This window comes from Kockovaella imperatae (assembly GCF_002102565.1).
Source record: "Kockovaella imperatae strain NRRL Y-17943 chromosome Unknown BD324scaffold_2, whole genome shotgun sequence".
In the NCBI taxonomy this organism is placed as follows: domain Eukaryota; kingdom Fungi; phylum Basidiomycota; class Tremellomycetes; order Tremellales; family Cuniculitremaceae; genus Kockovaella; species Kockovaella imperatae.
The window spans coordinates 1566882-1586728 of NW_019028942.1; the positions used below are offsets into that span (position 1 = coordinate 1566882).

A 19847-nucleotide genomic window follows, 5' to 3' on the forward strand; every position below is an offset into this window, starting at 1 on the left:
CCAGAGCTCGCAGCTGGCCCCCATGGCCTACACCATTCTACCTCTCTCAGTGTAACTTGACCCCTTGCTGGCCTCCTATCCCATCTTGGACCCACACCACGCGACTCCTCCCCTTCGGCGTTTCCCAACGAGCCGAATAATCAATCATAATAAAACGACCTCTTCTCTCTCTCCATATCAGAGCGATCCTTTGAACCGAGACCAGCGTCGCCACTTCTCTGCTACTCCCCCCCATCCCTCATCCCATAGTCTCCACAACGAAATCCAAGCGAGCACCGATTCACTCCTTTGGACCCCACCCTTTCACCGTCTACCACAGGACTAACCAAGTATTTGCGCTGGGAGATCTCTCGGACGATCGTCGTTTTCCAAGGGAAAAGCCGCGTCGGTTCAAATCAAACATACGTTTTTGCTGGTTGCTGCTGCTTGTTTCTTTTCGATCGGAGTTACATGAGTCCTGGGATTGTGACGAGGCAAGGCATCGTATCATATCAACAGGTCATCAGCATTTGCAAGCATCGCGATCAGCTGGAAGCTGGACCCCTTCTCAGCCTTCGAATTGATAATTGGGCATTCAAGGCCGACCTCTGCGATCATCTGATTTACATTTGATCACTTCACTCCTCGTCTGGATTCCCTCAAATCCCTCATTCATACACCGACCAAGCGACAACTCACTGCCTAGCTCTTGTTTTACGATACCCAAGGGCAGTGGGCATATATTCCTCGCAGTCGCTTGGTCCCAAACAGTCTCTCATCTGCCTTAAACGATCAAACTTGGCGCGCACGTTGTTATTCACCTGCTTCTGCTTCGTCAACCATGCCGGTCGTCGCTTTAAGCTCTCACAACCTTCACCGGGAGCCGAGGCAAAGTCTACCTCACCTCCCTTCTCTCTCATCCCCTCGATTAGGAGCCACACTGGATCTGACTGAACCTGCCCCAGCTCCCGCGGATGTTCCGACACCTGCCAAATCTCAGTCACTCGAACCGGGCAATAATGACCTCGGCATTGCATTTCAGCCACCTACACCCGTGTCCATACCCACCAACACTCAGTCCCAAGATGACCAGTCACCTCAAACGGAAGCTGGACCATCGACAGGCTCAGGATCTCGTGCTATCCCTCCACCTCCTAATCCTAGACGACATCGATCAGGGATCCTCATGTCTCGTATGCGAGCCTTGTCCGGGGGACATCCTGGATCTCGCGATTTGGGAATGACATTGAGCAAGAGCTATGGTGATCTCAGTATGATATCTGCTGCAGGTCAGCTCGCTACGCCGGACGACGAAAAGGACGAGGAAGAGGTATTGGGGAGCGAGCATGGACATCGAGAATGGAAGCGAGCTACAAGCGAAAGTCTAGCGGCACCAGATGATGAGTTAACCATGTGGGATAACAGGTGAGTCTCCCTTCACAATCTGAGCCTTTGACTGATCATTCATGCTAGTGCTCGATTCTACCACCACATTCATTCCCGTCCAGCATCTCGTACAGGGTCCAGAGCTACCTCTCCAGCTCGATCTCCATCCATCAGCTCAGTTTCCAATGACATTCAGTCATCTCCTAAACAATCTCCCATCTTTGTCCGTCGCTCTGTCAATCTTCAACCCATGACTGACGCCTTGCCTCCTCATTCGTCTCAACAGGCCGTCACCAGCGCCTTATCACCTCATCAAACATTCTTACATTCTCATCTACCTCCCACCTTTCCAGAAAGTCTGCATTCGTCTGGTCTTCTGGTGCCTGACAATCGCCCGCATAGCATGGTCATCCTCACTCCTACAACTCAGGAATGGAGGGAATTGAAGGAACTCAGACGGTTGGAGATTGGAGACGACGACCTGAGGGATGAGGATGACTCCAGCGATAGTGGACAGTTGAGTCGGCGGAACAGTCTCAAAATGGACGGTTCGTTGCTCAGACGGACACTATCAGCAGACTATCTCGGAGAGGAAAAACACCACCAGCGGGATCCTGGAGCATCGCCAGAGAGGCCAACAGTGCCCGTGCCCTTATCTCCAAAGACTCCTGGCAACACCACACTCTCTACGCATCCGTCTATGGAGGAAGTGGACCCTGATCAACCTCTTGTCATCACTACTGATGAGGAGAGTCCCATTCGATTCAATTCTATAGGCAAGCGACCTTCTTTGACGGTTATCCGAGGGATCGAGCGGCCTACAGTCGCCAGAGCGAAGACGAAGCGAGAGAGGGAGCGGGAAAAGTTGTTCAAGGACTTGGATGGTCAACTCGAAGCGGATCGCATGTCTGATTCCGATAGTCGTGCTGATTCTGGACGGAACGGTGGCGTCCAGGAGATCGGACTGGGGAGTCTTGGGTCTCGTCCGAGTTCCTCTGGAAGTTTGGCAGAGAGTCCAACCGGTACGAGAGATAGTCTGGCTAAAACTACATCCCAAGATGGTCTCTCGTCAAGTCATGTGTCACCCTCTCAGCCGTTGAGACCGTCTCCACTCCATGCGTACCCCCTCACGGCCGATATGAATCGATCATCCTCTGGTTCTGGTGATGGTGAATCGAGCGGCAATCCACTTGTGGACACCCCGTCGTCTTTAGCCCCCACCACTAACATTCAGTCCCCTTCGCCCAATTCTCAAGCACACAATCTCGAGACAATCAGAGATTATGCTAGGAGTCTCGTCTCGCCTCGTCCGCGACTGCCCAACGTCATTCGGTCAGGTCAATCCACGCCATCGCCTCCACCAGGTTCTCCGCGACCGAGTCGTCGGAGGGATACCGCTCACAGAATTTCTCTTGTCGCGGGTCGAGTCGTGCAGCCTTTCGCCGTCCCTTCGTCTACTGCTTTACCTGCTGGGCATGTCCCTGCACCCGCACCACATCTTCAGTCCTTTTCTCCATTCCGAAGTCCAAACCTAGGCCCATCAACACCAAAGGGTCTCTTCCCGCCGACGTTCAGCCGACTCGACTCGAACATTTCCCTCGCACCTAGCATTGGAGCACCCAGCGAATGTGGTACCCCCACGAGTGAGACCGCCGGTGGACTAGGTGGACGTGGCATCGACGACTATGTGATCCTCAAAGAAGCGGGAAAGGGGGCTTATGGGCTCGTCATGCGTGCCAAGGTCAAGGGACCAAAGGGCGAGCCTGTGGGAGACGAAGTCATCATCAAGTATATCATCAAAGCGCGTATATTGGCGGATTGTTGGAAAAAGCATAAAGTCTTGGGACCTATTCCAGTGGAAATTCATGTCATGGATCAACTCCGTCATCTGCTGTATAACCCTCCTATACGGCCTCATCCTTGGGATCCGACGAGAGAGAGAAAGGACCCTCCGACGCCCATGAGGACGCCGAATCCGGACCTAGATGACAGCTTGCCCAATACGCCCGAGTCGCCGGGGTCGGAGTCGTCCTCCTCCTTCGGCGTCTATAGTCCGGCGCAGAGACATATCGCGAGCGAGATCAAGCATTTACCAGAACGTGGCCACCCTAACATTGCCAAGCTTCTCGATTTCTTTGAAGACAAGGAGTTTTACTACTGTGAGTGGCTCGTGGCTGAGATGCCAGGGAGCTAATCTAATCTTTTTTCTTCTTATTTTCAAGTGGTTATGCCTCGTTTTGGGACTGGTTTGGACCTTTTCGATCGAGTCGAGAACAGTCCAGATGGTCTGAGTCCGTTTGAGATTCGATCTCTGATCGGTCAGCTGGCGGACGCCATCCGCTTCCTACATTCGAACGGGATCGTTCACCGAGATATCAAGGATGAAAATGTCATTCTTGACGGTCATGGACGATGTCAACTTATCGATTTTGGTTCTGCAGCTCATTGGAGACCTGGCAAGCGATGGGATACGTTTTCCGGAACGTTGCATTATGCTTCACCAGAGATTCTCAGAGGTGAAATGTACGGTGGGAAAGAACAGGATGTTTGGGCTTTGGGTGTAGTAGGATACGTCTTGCTGGTGGGGGAGACACCGTTCAGTGAATTACCGGACGAAGTTCTCCAAGGTCTGAGTAACAGTTCGAATGCCGAAGCGGCGTTATCGACACGATGTGCGAACGATGAGGAAGAAGGACTAGAAGCCGATGGAGGAGGAAGATTGGCAGATGCGGCCGATCTCGTGAGGCAATGTCTGGCCATGGAATTGGCGAATAGACCTTCGGCAGAAGTCGTATGTCAACATCGATACTTGAGAGGAGAAGGAGGTTGGACGGGAAAGAGAGGATGGGTCGCCATGGGATGGAAATAGATCGTTTGTTCGGGGAGTAACGGGGCCTTCGCCAAGTCTGGGGAAAAGACGGCGTCGTGGTTGTCTTTTCTAATTCGCATTTACACAAATGATCCTTAAAGAGTGGTAGGGACAAGCAGTCAGTTAGAGACGCAGGCATCTGTTTTGCCCTCATCCACACCTTTTGTTTGCATTAGCATGAGAATCTCGTGTAACACTGGTCTGGTAGAAGTGTGTGGCGCAGCACCAAGCAGGGCTCCTGCCTCCTTGTGAGATGTCACTAAACGCACTGCATCCATGCTAAGAAGATTGTTGCATGACACCATGACATACGTGTCTATCATACTTGAGCGAGTGGTTCTTTCCTTCAAGACCGTGCCAGTCCCATCGGTCGACCTGGTAGCCCTGCCTCTAGTACCTAGGTCTCTCATCATACCCTCCCCTGGGAGGAACGCGATCATCACGCCTGGCATCAGGTCGTTCACTACGGTAGTATCTGCGGTCAATGAAAAATGGTCAAGAAGGGGTGCACAGCAATTTGTCCGGGAGAAACTTACGGATCGCCACCTCCAGCACGAGGAGGGGGTCCTCGAGAGTAGTCGTCGTATCTGATTCCAACGTGAGCTGTAGATATTCCGTATGAGAAAGTGGTGCAGCTTACCGGTCACGTCGATCATAATCATCTCGGCGACCGTAATCGCCTCGAGGACGATCATAGTAGTCGTCTCTTCGGCCTCCATAGTCTCGGCGGTCATAGTCCCTTCGGTCGTCTACCAAATATGCGTGAGCTATTGCGGGAAGCCGACATTCGGATACACTCACAGTAGTCCCTGGGGGGCGGTCCTCGATCGGCGTATCGCGAGTCGTAAGACCTCGGCTGGTAAGGTCGGTCTTGGTACCCGTATCCTCCTCGAGGTCCAATGTCAACCTTGACACCGTGGTATCGACCAGGCGTGGGGGTACGGGCTCTGCCTCGTCGAGCCTAGAGTGAAATGAAAGGGTTAAGAGACATATACTGGTGATGGAGAGTCGTCCACTCACATGAGCGATGGTCAAGCTCTTGCCTTCAAAGTTCATTCCGTTCAGGGCTGCAATGGCAGCTTCGGCCTCTTCAGCAGTCGTCATTTTGACGAATCCGAATCCTCGAGATTCCTCTGTGAAGCGTGTGAGACGTGTTTGCCGCGGGATGCGCAGGCAGACGAACGAGTGTGGGGGTCAAGCATCACCGAGGCAGATTCGACCTGGACACAGTAGTAAGTTCGGCCCTTCTCTTTCTTGGTTAAATAACGCTCACTTTGCCGTGCTTTGAGAAAAGGCTTTCAAGCATGGGAACATCGACACTTCGTGAGAGACCACTGACGTGCAAGTTGCTACCAGTATTGGCAGCATCTGATTCTCTGAAGATCTCCGTCAGATAACGATTCGGAAAGAGAGTCTCATTGACCCCACCTCGTAGGTCTCTCGGCATCTCCATTCCTTGCAGGAGACCTAGATCTGTCTCTGTCTCTTCGAGGAGATCGACCGTTGGTGTCTTCGCGTCGAGGGGAGCCGTAGCCGTCACCTCCTGAAGGTGCATCGGTTCGCCATGCTGTAATGAGAGAGAAAGCGAAAAAAAGAAAGAAGAGGAAAGAAACGCGTATTGTCAGTCCGAAATGTCGTACAAGGGTCGTCAGAGCCGAAGAGAGGGGCAGTAAAAGGAAACGGGCTCGATGAGAATGCGAAACGGAATCGGGCAAGGCCGACAAGCGGACAATCATGCGATCACTGGAAGCTGGAAGCAGAAGTGGGCAAAGGTGCGGAGTCTCTTCGAATGAGAGTGGTAGCTAGCAGGACGCGCGATCTCGCCGTGTGCTGTTTATGTGGGTGTAGTGCATGCGATGCTGAGACAAGGATTGACCGAGGTCATGGTGTCGTGTCGCACGAAGCAAGAAGATATGAAAGATCCCGTCCCGTGATAAATTCGCAGACGAAATATGTACGCTGGACTCGACAGGTCTCGATGTCGAGGATATGCGATAACTAGGAGATGGGAAGTTGATGAACAAGACTACGCGGTATGACCGGGATTACCGCTCCACGAGCATCCTCGCGATACCGTCTTCGCTTTTCGGTGAGGATTGATGTAGTAATAGGTCTGATTGAAACCGGAGAGACGACTGAAGAAGACGGACACTGAGAGAGGCGACATACCGTCATTAGGGTCCGACATTGTTAACTGTTCTTTCGTGTCGGAGTTTTGGGGGTCAGTGTTGGGTGAGTTGCTCTGAGGTAGAGATGAGCCCAACAAGGACCCCATGAAGCGCGGGGCCATTCAGACACTGGTCGGCGATATAGTTAAAACGCCGATCGGTTGATTGCAATGTGGCACTTCTGGCTACCCCCCCCCCCACTTGCGGCTTGTTTCCCGATGGGATGGGTAATCAGCCAAAATAAATAATGAAAATGGAAAGGGGCAATTGATCAAGATCTTCATTCAGTCAGAACTTCAGTTTGATCATTGGGACCAGGTCCGTAACAAGACTTGTGGAAGGACACTCGAGACTTTCGCCATGACTCAGCAATCAGCTCTCTACCCAATCCTATGGGCATGCACGTGAGTCAACCGTCTCTATCACACTATCATTGATGACCACCACCATCTGACTCCCTCATTCAGGTCATCATGGTATTTCGGATTTCACCTGTCCGAATTGAACTTTCCAAGTGCTTCCCTGATGTGTACTGAGGTGGAGAAAGGTATCTTTGGTCTTCAAAATTGCCTCGATATCACCATATACCGATACGGATTGATCACGGCTCTGTTCACGGTTGGAGGTTTGGTAGGCAGTCTGGCCAGTTCGTGGTTGGTTCAGAGTAGAGGCGTCAAAGGTGGAATCACCATCACAGCATGGTTGAATGTCGTCGGAGCGCTCGCCATGGCATTCGCACCTAACTGGATCGTTCTAGCTTTGGGACGGTGAGTTGACAACCATATGGCGTCTTCTATAGAGCGTCAAAGGTCCGCTTGCTCTACCGTTGACTGATCACCTGGCCTGCTCGTACAGATTTATCGTTGGTCTCTCTAGCGGCGCTGCGATCTGCCTCGTTCCTCCTTTCCTCGCTCTCATTGCGAAATCTTCACCATCCCTCCGTAATCGATCAGGTCAAATTGGAACGCTCAACCAAATGGGAATCGTCATTGGTCTCTTTACAGCTCAAGTGGCAGGGCTGGCTCTCACGGGCAAGGCAAGTTTTGATTCCTCCAGCTTGGGCATGAGCAACATACTGACGCACATCCACTATACAGAAAGGAAACATTCCCGGGAAATGGAGATACATCGTCGTACTCTCTGGCATTGTCGCTCTGCTACAAGTCTTCGCCGCTTCGGTCGTCCAGTCGCCCAGTACAGACGAACAGAAACGTTCTCCGTCCGTTGCAAGGGCAGCCGATCCCGAGGCTGACGAGGGTGAGTCGACAGCAAGCAATCCATAAAACCAGATATAGGCTGTGCTGATGTCTCATGCATTCCAGGCTCTCCCCTTCTCGATGCTCAACCCAGTTCCAGCTCTGACAAACAAATGTCGATCCGGGAGCTCTTGTCAAACTCGTCGACTCGAGGTCCTACGATCCTCTGTGCTGCCATTTTAGGTCTTCAACAACTCTCCGGTGTCAACGGTGGGTCTTCATATCCCCATTTGTCGGACCTCGAACGCTGACGCCCCCCACTCCAGCTGTCATGTTCTATTCTACTCCCGTTCTGAAGCCTATCCTGCCTACGGCCGCGGGTCTCATCGGCCTCCAGATCACAGGTATCAACGCACTCATGACTGTCGTCGCCATCTTCCTCGTTGACGTGAGTGATGCCTCAATGATTGATCTCCATTCAGTCGCTGACTGTGTCGCTCAGCGCCTTGGACGCCGACCTCTGTTGCTCGCTTCGGCAGGTATGATGGCCATCTGCAGTGCCTTGTTGGCGCACGGCCTCGACAGCTCGATGAATGTGCTCAGTGCAACTGCCATCATTCTCTTCATCGTCAGTCGAGCCCACTCTGATTTGATTAAGCCAGGCGATCGTAGCTCACCCACATTGCAATCTAGGTCGGCTTCTCATTCGGTCTCGGACCTATCCCATTCATCCTCGTCTCAGAGATGGTCCCTTCGCCCGTGAGTCTTCGTCTTCGTTTTCGTCTTGCTCAACCACCACACTTTTGTTTGCATCCAAATTGACATCCCGTCATTACTCAGGGTATCCCCGCTCTCGCTTCCTTGTCACTGTCTTTGAATTGGGTGGCCAACTTCTTCATCGCCATGTTCTTCCTCCCTCTTCGAGATGCACTCGCCTCACCACCCAAGAATGGAGGTACCGAGAGAGAAGGCGTCGGCAGAGTCTTTTACGTCTTTACCGCCGTCTGCACATTGATATTCATCATTGTGTGGAGGGGTCTAGGCGCTAAGCAGAGAGGAGAGTAGAGCCTAAGGGCAGCGAGTGCGATTCAATCGTACGAATCTCCACTTCGGCATTCTTACAGGGTAATCTAGTCATCGACATCATCTTTCGGTCATCATCATCACTAGCTGAACTATGCATATCGGTCTGCTTGGCGTCGACATGCCGACGGGACCTCACAACGACCCTAGACTAGATGTAGCCATTTGTGCCTAGGCTGCGTTGTGAGGCGTCCGAGATTCAGCAGCTGTGAATGCTATCCAGACGCGGCTAGCAATACCCCGAACTGCCCAAGACGTCTAAGCGATAAAACAGACTGTTTTCTTCTCAGACTCGGAACACCACTGTATCTTTTTTGACCTCTGCTCCACCAGCAGCTGCAAATCCAGTACCTTGAAAGCCCGGTCGTCAACTTTATTACTCCTTACGGTCTCTCGGAATACTCCCGTGCTTGAACTCACCTTCCTTGCCTAACGGAACCATGTCGGCCGATCCGATCGTAGCTTCACATACAGGACACCGTCGAGTAGGTTTGACGATTGTATCGGCGCAGGTCTTACAGATGACATGACCGCAGACTTGCTCTTCCTTTCCCTTTTCCTTTTTCGACTTTTTCTTCTTGGGTCCATCCTCTTGATGTGAATCGAGAGCGACAGATGCGGACGATGCTGGTGGTAAAGTGGATTTAAGGAGGATCGAAGAAGTAGAGTTGGAAAGTTCTTTCGTACAGGATGGACAGATCGGTTTCGAAGTGGAGGCGGGGGGATACGTGAGGATCACGGGTAGTAGTGTTTTCCGGCTGTTTCCCCGAGGACGGGGGCGGGTCAGATCAGATCACTGATGATGGACGAAAGGTGACCGTGACCTTTTCGCTCTCGCTAGTACTCACGCCATTGGATGAGGTCCATCTTTTCCCACTTGACACACCGTCTGTAACTTTATATCCTTCAATGCTGGAGCTTTAGCCTCTGGAGCCATGGAAGGTAACCAATAAGCTGGTAATTTTGCTTTACGAGATTCAGCCAATTCCGCTTCGATCTTTGCCAAAGCTTTCTCTTCAGCTTTGAGCGAAGCGTCCTCCATGGCGGATTGATTGAATGTGAACCGTCCAGTTGTTCCAGCTTTGACGCCATCATTCGTCTTGTTGGAGCTTGAACCGATACCTGAGCCAATAGCATTCGCACCCACACCCAGGCCCATGCCTCTTTCGAAATCGGCCACCACCCTCGCTCTTGCTTTTGCTCTAGCTTCTTCTCTCTCCTTTTCCTCCAACAGAGCCAATCGTTCCAGCTCCCTCTTTTGAACTTCGATTCCTGCTTTCTGAGAAATCAAATTCCCGATAGCACACTCTCGACAGTACACATGCCCTTTCCCACATGCCACCGGGTCCGTCACCGTGGACAAACAGAGATTGCACGAGTCTAAAGGTTTGAACGATTCACCACCGATCCGCTTGGCAGCGTTGGGTTGACGTAGTAGTGAGCGTTCATAGTATGTCAAATTGGCTTGGGTCGTGTTGTTCCTGGCGTCTAGGAAGGAGGAACCAAAGGTCAGCAAAGTCGGCCCGATGCAGTGAGAGCATCCATGAAGCGGCTCCTTGTAGCTAGAGCCTACAGCACTCACGGGACCGAACCATCGCGAAAATCCTATTTGACGAATCCAAACCGCCATCCAGCTGCTGACAACCTCGACAACGACCGATGGACAGCTCTTACGTAATCATTCTCAGGTTGATCCCCCTTTGGACGTTTTGTGCTCAGGAGACAAACTAATGAATCTGATTCAGCCGATCAGTATCCTTGGTCTGGACGGGATTGACATTGGAACGTAATGTTGAAGCTTTTTGGAGGCGGCTCAGACCAGCTGGTATCGTATCAAAAGGGGGATCACAGTCTCTCTTAGTCTCTCAAGAGAGCATCATTGGGCAAATAGCCAGATCTACATTATCTGTCTCCGCCTGCGTCCTGATGAGGAAGGGACCTCTCTGAGAGCGTTACATTCTGTATGCAGACATGTCCAGGTTGGGACTGCGCGGATGATTGAGCGAGACAAGTGCCCGGTATGTTGAGGTGAACGCGTCCTTCAGATTGCCACGAATGGACGATACTTCGTCATATTTGGATCGGCACAAGAGACAGACGCCATGGGAACGATGACGATGACTATGGCCGGTGGAAATGCCATCTCGCACCTGACTGGAGCTGTACAGACGTATATCCACTCCGCCTTGGCTCTGAGCGGCTCACAGTTCTATCAGAGCGAGAGGGAGCTTGAGCGGCCAATTTTGTTGAGGGGCCTTCACACTCGTCATCGAGGCACAGATCTTGGCACCGCCACTGCAACTACTTTCCGGCGCCATGAAGGGATCTCTTTTAACTGGACATGCACCTGTTTTAATATGACAGAGCCCTGAACATGACAACCCCCGACCTGACATTGACCTGTGCACTGCAAGAGTATACAGGTCTCCCGTTCTAAATCCACTGATCTGTTAAGGGGTCTGCATACCTCGTGGCAGTAATCCTAGGTGGCGGACTAATTATTTAGGCGATTGCGACCTGGCTCCGAAGGAGAATGATTGGCTGGACTTTCCGAAGTAGCGCGTCCCCCCTTCCTCCTCTCGCGCCGAGTCAGTCAAGCGCCGAGTCAAGAGAACCTGGACTCTCCCTTGAAATCTATCCGGGGCAAGGGGAAGGTGTCCAGACGAAACGAGGGACCAGACGGGACAGGTCCACGGGCCATTGGGGAGGGTTAACGCGGGAAGCTGTTAAAGGAGAGTTATGTAATCAATTTTCTAATGGGGGAGGGGTTGAAGGAAAGACACCTCCCGATCCCCCCTGCCCTGTTTCTGAGACATTTGACCATGTTCCCGCAGAGTACTGTTGAGACGGGGAGAACGGGACTGTCATCATTTGACCGCGGGGCCGGACAAGGAAAGAAAGATATTCCATTTTTTGGCGGATGCATTGGGAAAAAATGATTATTCGTAGACAGACACACAAATGCCTTCAGTTGGCTATGCGACTCAGCAGCCATTTCGTACTATACGAGAGAGAGGTGTCTGATGGATCGCCTACCGAGTGAGACATCGGAGTGGATGAATTCAGTGGAAGGAAAAGAGGAATAAAAAACGATGACAAGCAAGACGGGAGCGGCAAAAGGGTTTCAGAGACATCCCATCATTATTCACTCGGTCCTCGTTCTCGTCCTCTCTCTTGGACGGGATTGATTTTCATTTCATTCTCGGGATTGAGGCGCAGAGTGAGATGAGTAGGAGTAGCAGCAGCAGCAGCAGCTTGACCGCCACATCCCACCAGAGACATGAGTATGAGCCGAGAGACAGAGAAGGGGGGAAAGGTGGTGAGGGAGAGAGATCCCGCATATTTTTTTAACCTTTTTTCTTCCTATTTCCTTTCTCTGAACATTATGAGACACTCGCTGTGAGAGAGTGTGGCACCCAACGTCTGAGATCCCGTCCTGTGGCCCGTGGCCCGTCTTCGTCGTAGGCGCTGTCTTAGCTGCTGCACCTTGCTGCACCTTACACTGCTTCCCGTGTTCGAAATAGGATAATGCTAATGTGAACTCATCTCACCTGAACACTGTGTCAATCAAGGCACCTTACGAGTCTCAGACACAGAGGAGCCGGGAAGAGGGCGAGGAGGGGGGAAGCTCGGGGTTGATCTGCCGTGGTCCGCACATTGTCTCTCACCCCCCCTTTCTGCTTGGGTACGTACACCTCACCTCAATCATTCCCGGGCGGTGGACACCTCCTCCCCCCCTCACGTCCTTTTTACATATCTTGACGACCATCAAATTGAACATGAGTCCCCTCTTTTTTTCACCCCATCGCTCTTCAAATCTCTCTTCATCGCTCATCTCTTACTTCAACTCCATACCTCAACCCTTCTTTCTATCAACCACCAACCACCTACCTCCCTCTATCAATCACAATGAAGGCCTCTACCCTCTTCGTCGCTGCCATCTCTGCCGTCGGCATGGTCTCTGCTTCTCCCGTCGCTGAGAACGAGTCCACTCACCAACTCGAGGCCAGGGAGACCCGATCCAGCCAAGGATGGTACTCTTACGGTTGCTACATGGGTGAGTAGAGCGAGATACATTCATCTCTGTGGCCCATTCTTCTGTCTGTCTGTCACATTCATCCATGGTCATCATCCTCCTCCGCATCATCATCATCATCACCCCCCCCCCACATTCCTGCCTGCCCACGAGGGTCCGAGCACCGCACCTATATATAACCCTTTTTTGAGATCTCATCCTATGCGGTCATACACCGCTTTGACACACACCCCCCCCCCCCCCCCTTTGTGAGATCCTGTCTGGTGCCTGTCTCTACAATCGGCACGATGAGTGCCTCGTCCATACCTATCCACCTTGTGCCTAGTCGCTGCTCCTCATGTGATCACTGCCTCGACCATTCCTCGGACCCGTCGCTGACCCTCCTCGTTCCTCGATCAGACTGCTACAACGGCATGAACCGATTCCTCCCCCACGTTGCCTACTGGAACAACCCCGCCAACGACCCTGACACCTGTATCGCCGCCTGCCAGGACGCCGGATACACTTACGCCGGTCTCCAATGGGGTGTCCAATGCTTCTGTGGAAACTCCCTCAACGGATCTCCTCCCACCGCCTCCACCGACTGCTTCGAGAGGGTGAGTCAGACCCCCTTGTGTGTCGTCCCATAACTCTGTGCTGACCCTTGCCTCTCCTCTCCCAGTGCACTGGATCCGCTGACCACGCTGGTGCCCACTGTGGAGGTGCTTGCCGAAACAACATCTGGTCCGCTTTCGAGAAGCCAGGCCACTAAGCCACTCGAAACCTTTTTTCTTCTCGCGGATATAGATACCACCCCCCACCCACCATGGACTTTCAAATCTCAACCATCCGACCTCCCTCTCAAGTATTCTCATCCTCCTATTCGCTTTTTCTCTTTTGACTTGGATTAAACGGATCAAGACGTGGCTATTATAATCTCTTGAGCCCTCTCCCCAAAGTCATCCCCCCAACCGACCCTTCTTCACACTCGTTACACGTCTCTGGGTCGTCAGTCAAGCAGGAGGCCTCGAAACCCTTCTTGACACACACCTCGACACTCGTTACACCATTCGCTTCGTTTTGCCTATCTTCTTTTCCTCCCTTTCTTCCGTCTCGGGTCTTCTGATATAGTATATTAGTTGTGGCAGGGTCACACACACACAAAAGATGTTCATATAGCCGTTGGTATGGGTCGATAGGATCATCGTTGGGGGAACATGGCAGCAGACCTAAGTCTTCAGCTTGACCTCCATGTAGATCTTCATAGCTCTTCTCTATGACTGTTTATGGATATTTTTATTCTACACAGAGCGTCTCTAGCTGGCTGGATGGCTGCAATGGACGAGACCAATCCGCATGTTGCCAAGGACAGCTGCACACTCGTTGGTTAGAGGCGTCGAAACGGCACTTCCTTGATCGACACAACGAGCCAGAGTTGCTGAATTCTCACGTCGACTTGTCCAGTGGGCAGATTCCAGGACCCAGCCTCGCCTCGCAAGTCGATACATGCATTGGGGGCATAGATGACCAGAGTTCGGACCACCACGCCTCTCTTTTTCCTTTTTTCGTTCCAGCCAAAATTATAACAAACCCTCTTATTATCTGACCTATCGCTCGCATCGCTGACCTTTCATCTCATTTGCACTCGGAAGCCTCTCGAATCCAGGGCGACAGGTTCTGATACATCACTTACACCAACTCTCTCCCTCTCTCTCTCCCTCCACCACTGCCCTGTGCCACGACAACCGCAAGCTCCGTCCTTCGCCATGGTCTACGAAGCCACGGTCTCTGCACCTGTCAACATTGCTTGTATCAAGTGAGTTGTGGAGCTGTGATACGGAGCGGGAGGAGGAAGGAACAAGTCTTGTACACGTTCTCAACTGTCCGATTGGCGTCTGGCTCGAAAGTCAGCGGCTCAACCCTGTCCCGGCTGAATCAGCAGCCAAAGTCCATCTCTCATTCTCCTCATGGCTCTCCCTCAGCCTCTCCGCACACTTCCTCGCCCATCCCATCATGCCTCCAATCAGTCCCACCTGAGCTCTCAGATTACAGACTCTGCTTACAATCTTCTTCTTTCGTATGTCAAACTGACTCCCTCGTTCCCCTTTCTAGGTACTGGGGCAAACGCGATACAAAGCTCATCATCCCTACGAACTCGTCCCTGTCCATCACGCTCTCTCAAGATCATTTACGATCCACGACGACTTGCCGGGCTGATCCACGGTTCGAACGAGGCGATAGACTTTGGTTGAATGGAAAGGAAGAAGTCATAAAGGAGAATGGGAGGACTTGGGTGTGTATCGAAGAACTCAGACGGTGGAGGAGAGCAATGGAAGAGAAGGATAAGAAACTGCCAGAGGTGAGTGCGAGCGAACACGGCGAGGGGATCAACAGGCCTCGGCCTGGAGACAGATTTTTTTTCTCAACTTGGTCTGCGAGCAAGCCAGCACACAGACGAGTGACACCATGTTCCGCTCTCTACATTCGCCATTTTTGTGTATCTCACTGAACACCGCTCGCCTGCATTCGGCCCCGCCCCGCCGCAACTCGCTGACACTTATTTATCGCTCAGCTCTCCGAGATGCCCCTTCGCATTGCGTCCTACAACAATTTCCCCACAGCTGCCGGCTTAGCATCCTCTGCATCTGGCCTCGCAGCACTTGTTTCATCCCTCTCGACTCTGTTTTCCCTTCCCCAAACGCCATCTCAACTCAGTCTCATCGCTCGTCAAGGATCAGGATCAGCCTGTCGCTCTCTCTTCGGTGGATTCGTAGCTTGGCGAGAAGGTTTGGCCTCTGACGGTTCCGATTCCATGGCTCAACAAGTCGCGCCTGAGACTCATTGGCCCGAAATGCAAGCTCTCATCTGCGTCGTCTCAGATCAGAAAAAGGCTACGTCCTCTACGGCTGGAATGCAAGCGACTGTCGAGACGTCTGCTCTGTTCCGCCAACGTCTTCAAGTCGTCCCGTCGCGCATGGACGCCATTGAATCAGCTATTAAACAAAAGGATTTTGAATCATTCGCAAAGATCACCATGGCGGATAGCAATACCTTTCACGCCTGTTGTCTCGATACGACTCCACCCATCTTTTATATGAACGATGTCTCTCGATCCATCATACAACTCATCGAACAGCTCAACAAGGCGAATGGGAAACCTCTCGCAGCGTACACATTTGATGCTGGACCCAACGCAGTGATTTACACGCTTGACAAGTACATGCCAGTCGTCATCAAGGCTGTTCAGCGGTTCTTCCCTCCTGCTCAGGATCTCGAAGATCGATTGAATGTCATGCCCGCAGTGGAGAAGGCCGGTTTTCCAATGATGTTTGACGAAAGCAAGGTCGTCAAGTGGGAGAAGGGAGCTGTAAAGGGCTTGATCCACACGACAGTGGGTGATGGACCGAGGGTTATGGCAAGAGAGGAAGGGCTGTTGAATGAAGTAGGCGAGCCAAAGGTGCTGGCGTAGACTGCGGGGCAGGAGCGGCAGATGGCTTATATGGTCCTTGAGTCCTTGAACAAGACGTCTGCTCAGTCGGGCGGTACTAGTGACCTCAGGTTTTGAATAGAGGCATCATAAGTGCACAAAACATAGTACAATATGAATAATAGAACGCACATGATGGCATTACATCGCCGAGTGATTGTTTGCATGTCGAAGACTCGTGGCAGGCCCCTCGCACGGGTCTTCTACTGCCACCTCATGACATGTCCATCCTTGCCTTCCAGTCTCGCAGCTTTCACACGTTCAATCTTGTTTCTTAGAGCCGGTTCAGTCCATGGCAAAGGATAGCTGGAATGGAGCTCAAGTTTCGGTGCAGCGGGTGGATTCAACGGCATGAGCGAGGTTTCACCTGTCGACAGCCCAGAGAAAGTATGTCTGTCGTGACCAGCGTAGCGAGGTGAGGCGAGGCGAGGCGAGGAATGGGCCAGGCGAAAGTGGCGGGACGCGAAGCAGGGATCGGCAGGACATAGTGTGCCATCAAGCGCAGAGGTGATCCATCAGTCGATTGACTCGTATCATGATATGCACAAGTCTACTCACCCTTGCCGTAGTAGAGCCGTCAATCTACGAATAGAGAAATTGATACCGAACGTGATCATCTCGAGTCAAGCGCTGAACGAGAGCAAGATGTTCCAGACGATAGTCAGAGAGTGAAAGAGGCAAGAGGTAAGTAAGTAAGAGCAGACAGACAGTTCGTATCATGTGGACCCCACAGCTCCACTAAGAGTCATGGCGGATCCCTCCCTCCCTTGGTCCAATGGGTTTTGTGCTGCGTATCTTTCCCTTCTGCTCTTTCACTCCTCTCTCTCTCTCTTTTTGTGTTGAGGTTTCATAGACTGGCATCCCTTCATGCGAACAACCTTTTTCTTACCGTGTATATACAGTGTAGGTGATTGGAGGAGGGGAGGAAAGATGGCCAAAGGAAGGCGGCGGATGTTCCATGTATGATATTTCTGTCTGTCGCGTGTGCCCCTCAAAGGTGATGAAGACATGGGTCTGAAGGTCTCTGACAATTCGGTCCGGTCTGCATCAGATAATCTGCCACATACTGTAAAAATGTACGCTGGTCGCTAGTCTTGATCTATCTTAGCACGACATCGTCTCGTTCACATTGGATATCTTTCCTGTCGACTATCATGCACTCAGCCGACGTCCGCAGATAGATCGGCGAGATTGCAAGTACGGACAGACGCGGAAAGATCAGCGAAACTTTAACAAAAATCCTTTGCAGCTCCTGAGCATCATGATTCTGCCAAACAAGAGCTCAGCGGTTGTAGAAGCATTCAAGCTATGCTCGGGGCGGAGCTTGACAAGAGCCACCGAGATCTTAGCCTCGATGAGATTACAGTTCTTCGGGATCAGCTCCGTACTCGCGAGGCGACTGATTTCTCCACCTGAATCTCGGGTGAGAATGGAGAGATGCAGCGGCAGGCGGATAGGTTTACAGAAGTGTACCTTACTTGGAGTCAGTCTATATACATGGTCCCGAGCAGCGAGTCAGGAGATGGCATCCCTCTTCCCTCATCACTCATCATGTTCTAAACCGTGCCATCGCTCGTTGATCATAGTCGCGTGGAACAGAGGAAATCGAGATAGTCGACTGTTCATCCCCTCTGTTTCTCCTCGTGATCGTGAGGGAGATTGAGCTCTCGCTGTACCCTTTTCACCTCGTCTAAATTGCCGGTATACTGCGAACGTCACTGTATCAGCGGTCACAGTTCTCAAGAGATTCACGCCCTGTCTAGAACCCACCTTGCCCTTGTCGTCCGAGAGCTTGACGCAATCCTTTCCGTCAATCTGACTCAGTTTGATCACCATGTTGAGCGGTTTTGAGATTTGAGATGGATTGGACGCCTTGCGGAAATCGTTTGTCAAAAACGTCCCAATCCCAAAGGAGGCTGCGATACGTGTCAGCTGATTCTCGCGCGCCAGCATTCCCCATCAACTCACCACCCATATCTAATTCATCACATAGCTTCTGAAGCTCTATAGCCTTGTCCACGTCCAACCCATCACTGAAGATGATCCTTTTGCCAACTGCTATCCGTCCATCCTCCCTCTTTGAGCCAGCTCTTGATTCCACCTCCTTCCAAGCATCCCTGGCGAGACTGACAAACGTCCTTGGGTTGCCTGAGTCCTGTCGTAGAGTCCCCCATCTCATTGCGCGTTCAGGATTAGACGTAAAGTCGACGAAAAAGGCTCTGGCCGTAAAGGTATCGGTGAGCATGGTCAATGGTGGTGGAGTAGCATGTGCTGCGTACACTGGATACAGGAGAGACGTGAGCCGGGTATCTCCACCATGCGACTCACCTTGCTCCCACATGTCCATAGCTCGACCATTGGATCCTTTGTACCCGTACAGCGCTCCAATCGCCATGATCCATTCGTGTGCGATCGTTCCAGCAGGCTTCAGACCGTATTTCAAGGCAAAATAAACCTAAGAGTCATCTTCAGTATCTTCTCATACCAGTGCGATCGCGTGAAAGTACCCACGTTGCTTGTCCCTGCAAGGGCTCCACCCTTCCCTCCCCCCTTCTGCCACTCTTCGTAACCATCCATCAACCCTCTCATGACAATATCCTGAGCATGAAAGCTCCTCCGGCGCCGTGTCCCGAATTCTGAAAACACGAGCGGTGTCACTCCCCCTGGAGGAGACAAGAGGTCAAGGGCTTTCCGTCTGGCTTGCTCTGAGGGGGCGCCAGAATGATGTCAGCTTTGCTCACCTGCCCAGCTGATTGCGACCTACCTCGTTGATCGTCCATATTCCAATCTGTGTCATCGAATTTAAAGTATCCTTCGCTCACTGAACTCTTGTGTCAACGCTAGATGGTGCTGCGCAAAGCAAACGACCCACAAATGGACATGATGGGAACCTCGTATAATATGCAATCTCTCCACGGGCCTTCGATCTGAATACTGATCTCCCCACTTCCATTTTCACTTTTGGGATGAAACTGCATTTTGACTTGATGTTCTGGGTCGAGAGATATACGAGACAAGTAGTCAAGGTATGAGTCCGGGAAGTAAGGACAGGCATTGGCGAAAGCTGATCGTTCAGATGATCTCAGGCGCAGGGTGGAAAGTCCTATGGTATGGGGCAGTCAGCACGCGATGACGGAGGACATTGAGATGCTTTCATCAGAAGACAGGAGTCTGTCTAGTCACTTTGATCGTCTTCACTCACTATTCACCCTTTCCTGCGCCCAATTGAATGTCGTACGGCTGAATAGCATCTCAGGAGATCGGTTGGTGAAGCGTATGACGACATGGGCATCTGGCATATGCTGAAGGACAGCATACTGCATCGTGAACTTGGCTCAACGTCAATACTCCAATCATACTCTCGAGAGGATCCAGTAGATGCCGACTTAAAAGCCAGACTCACCTTGTACAGATCCGTATCGAGAATACTGAATGGGATCTCGACATCCTCCGCCGGGGCGCCAAGCGTGTCGTGTGATGACATGTTGAGAGCTGCCAATCAGGCAGAGATATCAACGAAAGGACTTCGAATCTTCTCAAGAGTGACTTCTACCCATTCCAAGCTCGCAGACCTGTCTGTTTTACTGTCCTTGAGCTCTATATCGGTGCTCGAGTCAATTATCGACTATTGATGAGTCCGAGGATGGTCCACCTCCACCTGGTG

At 51.9% G+C, this 19847-nt stretch overlaps 7 protein-coding genes across 7 annotated transcripts; 4 read left to right on the plus strand and 3 right to left on the minus strand.

The window, feature by feature from the left end:
- Window positions 1-820: 820 nt before the first annotated feature.
- BD324DRAFT_648793 (hypothetical protein) lies at window positions 821-4234 on the plus strand (the record flags this gene model as incomplete). Its single annotated transcript, XM_022017885.1, has 3 exons — window positions 821-1404; window positions 1453-3524; window positions 3588-4234. The coding sequence occupies 3 exons, from the start codon at window positions 821-823 to the stop codon at window positions 4232-4234; spliced, it is 3303 nt and encodes a 1100-aa protein (XP_021873978.1).
- A 196-nt stretch (window positions 4235-4430) lies between these two features.
- BD324DRAFT_616733 (hypothetical protein) lies at window positions 4431-6487 on the minus strand. The gene is made up of 9 exons (XM_022014854.1): window positions 6404-6487; window positions 5663-5801; window positions 5508-5610; window positions 5418-5454; window positions 5255-5367; window positions 5036-5195; window positions 4875-4983; window positions 4771-4821; window positions 4431-4709 (listed from the first exon to the last, which is right to left on the minus strand). The coding sequence occupies exons 1-9, from the start codon at window positions 6420-6422 to the stop codon at window positions 4625-4627; spliced, it is 816 nt and encodes a 271-aa protein (XP_021873979.1). The 5' UTR covers window positions 6423-6487; the 3' UTR covers window positions 4431-4624.
- A 197-nt stretch (window positions 6488-6684) lies between these two features.
- Window positions 6685-8759, plus strand: BD324DRAFT_616737 (vacuolar membrane protein). The gene is made up of 9 exons (XM_022014855.1): window positions 6685-6806; window positions 6870-7169; window positions 7258-7438; window positions 7500-7659; window positions 7725-7868; window positions 7925-8046; window positions 8101-8226; window positions 8292-8357; window positions 8439-8759. The coding sequence occupies exons 1-9, from the start codon at window positions 6763-6765 to the stop codon at window positions 8661-8663; spliced, it is 1368 nt and encodes a 455-aa protein (XP_021873980.1). The 5' UTR covers window positions 6685-6762; the 3' UTR covers window positions 8664-8759.
- Window positions 8760-10287, minus strand: BD324DRAFT_616743 (hypothetical protein). Its single transcript, XM_022014856.1, has 4 exons — window positions 10264-10287; window positions 9530-10169; window positions 9102-9439; window positions 8760-9032 (listed from the first exon to the last, which is right to left on the minus strand). The coding sequence occupies exons 1-4, from the start codon at window positions 10274-10276 to the stop codon at window positions 8968-8970; spliced, it is 1056 nt and encodes a 351-aa protein (XP_021873981.1). The 5' UTR covers window positions 10277-10287; the 3' UTR covers window positions 8760-8967.
- A 2303-nt stretch (window positions 10288-12590) lies between these two features.
- BD324DRAFT_648797 (hypothetical protein) lies at window positions 12591-13468 on the plus strand (the record flags this gene model as incomplete). The annotated part of the gene is made up of 3 exons (XM_022017886.1): window positions 12591-12738; window positions 13117-13313; window positions 13379-13468. 3 exons carry the CDS (start codon window positions 12591-12593, stop codon window positions 13466-13468), a joined length of 435 nt encoding a protein of 144 aa, XP_021873982.1.
- Window positions 13469-14236: 768 nt separating this feature from the next.
- On the plus strand, window positions 14237-16316 carry BD324DRAFT_616748 (GHMP kinase). The gene is made up of 3 exons (XM_022014857.1): window positions 14237-14512; window positions 14809-15055; window positions 15269-16316. The coding sequence occupies exons 1-3, from the start codon at window positions 14463-14465 to the stop codon at window positions 16163-16165; spliced, it is 1194 nt and encodes a 397-aa protein (XP_021873983.1). The 5' UTR covers window positions 14237-14462; the 3' UTR covers window positions 16166-16316.
- Window positions 16317-17805: 1489 nt separating this feature from the next.
- On the minus strand, window positions 17806-19667 carry BD324DRAFT_648799 (putative nicotinate phosphoribosyltransferase; the record flags this gene model as incomplete). The annotated part of the gene is made up of 9 exons (XM_022017887.1): window positions 17806-17889; window positions 17954-18099; window positions 18152-18463; window positions 18512-18638; window positions 18695-18888; window positions 18948-19004; window positions 19056-19286; window positions 19386-19512; window positions 19587-19667. The coding sequence occupies 9 exons, from the start codon at window positions 19665-19667 to the stop codon at window positions 17806-17808; spliced, it is 1359 nt and encodes a 452-aa protein (XP_021873984.1).
- Window positions 19668-19847: the final 180 nt, after the last annotated feature.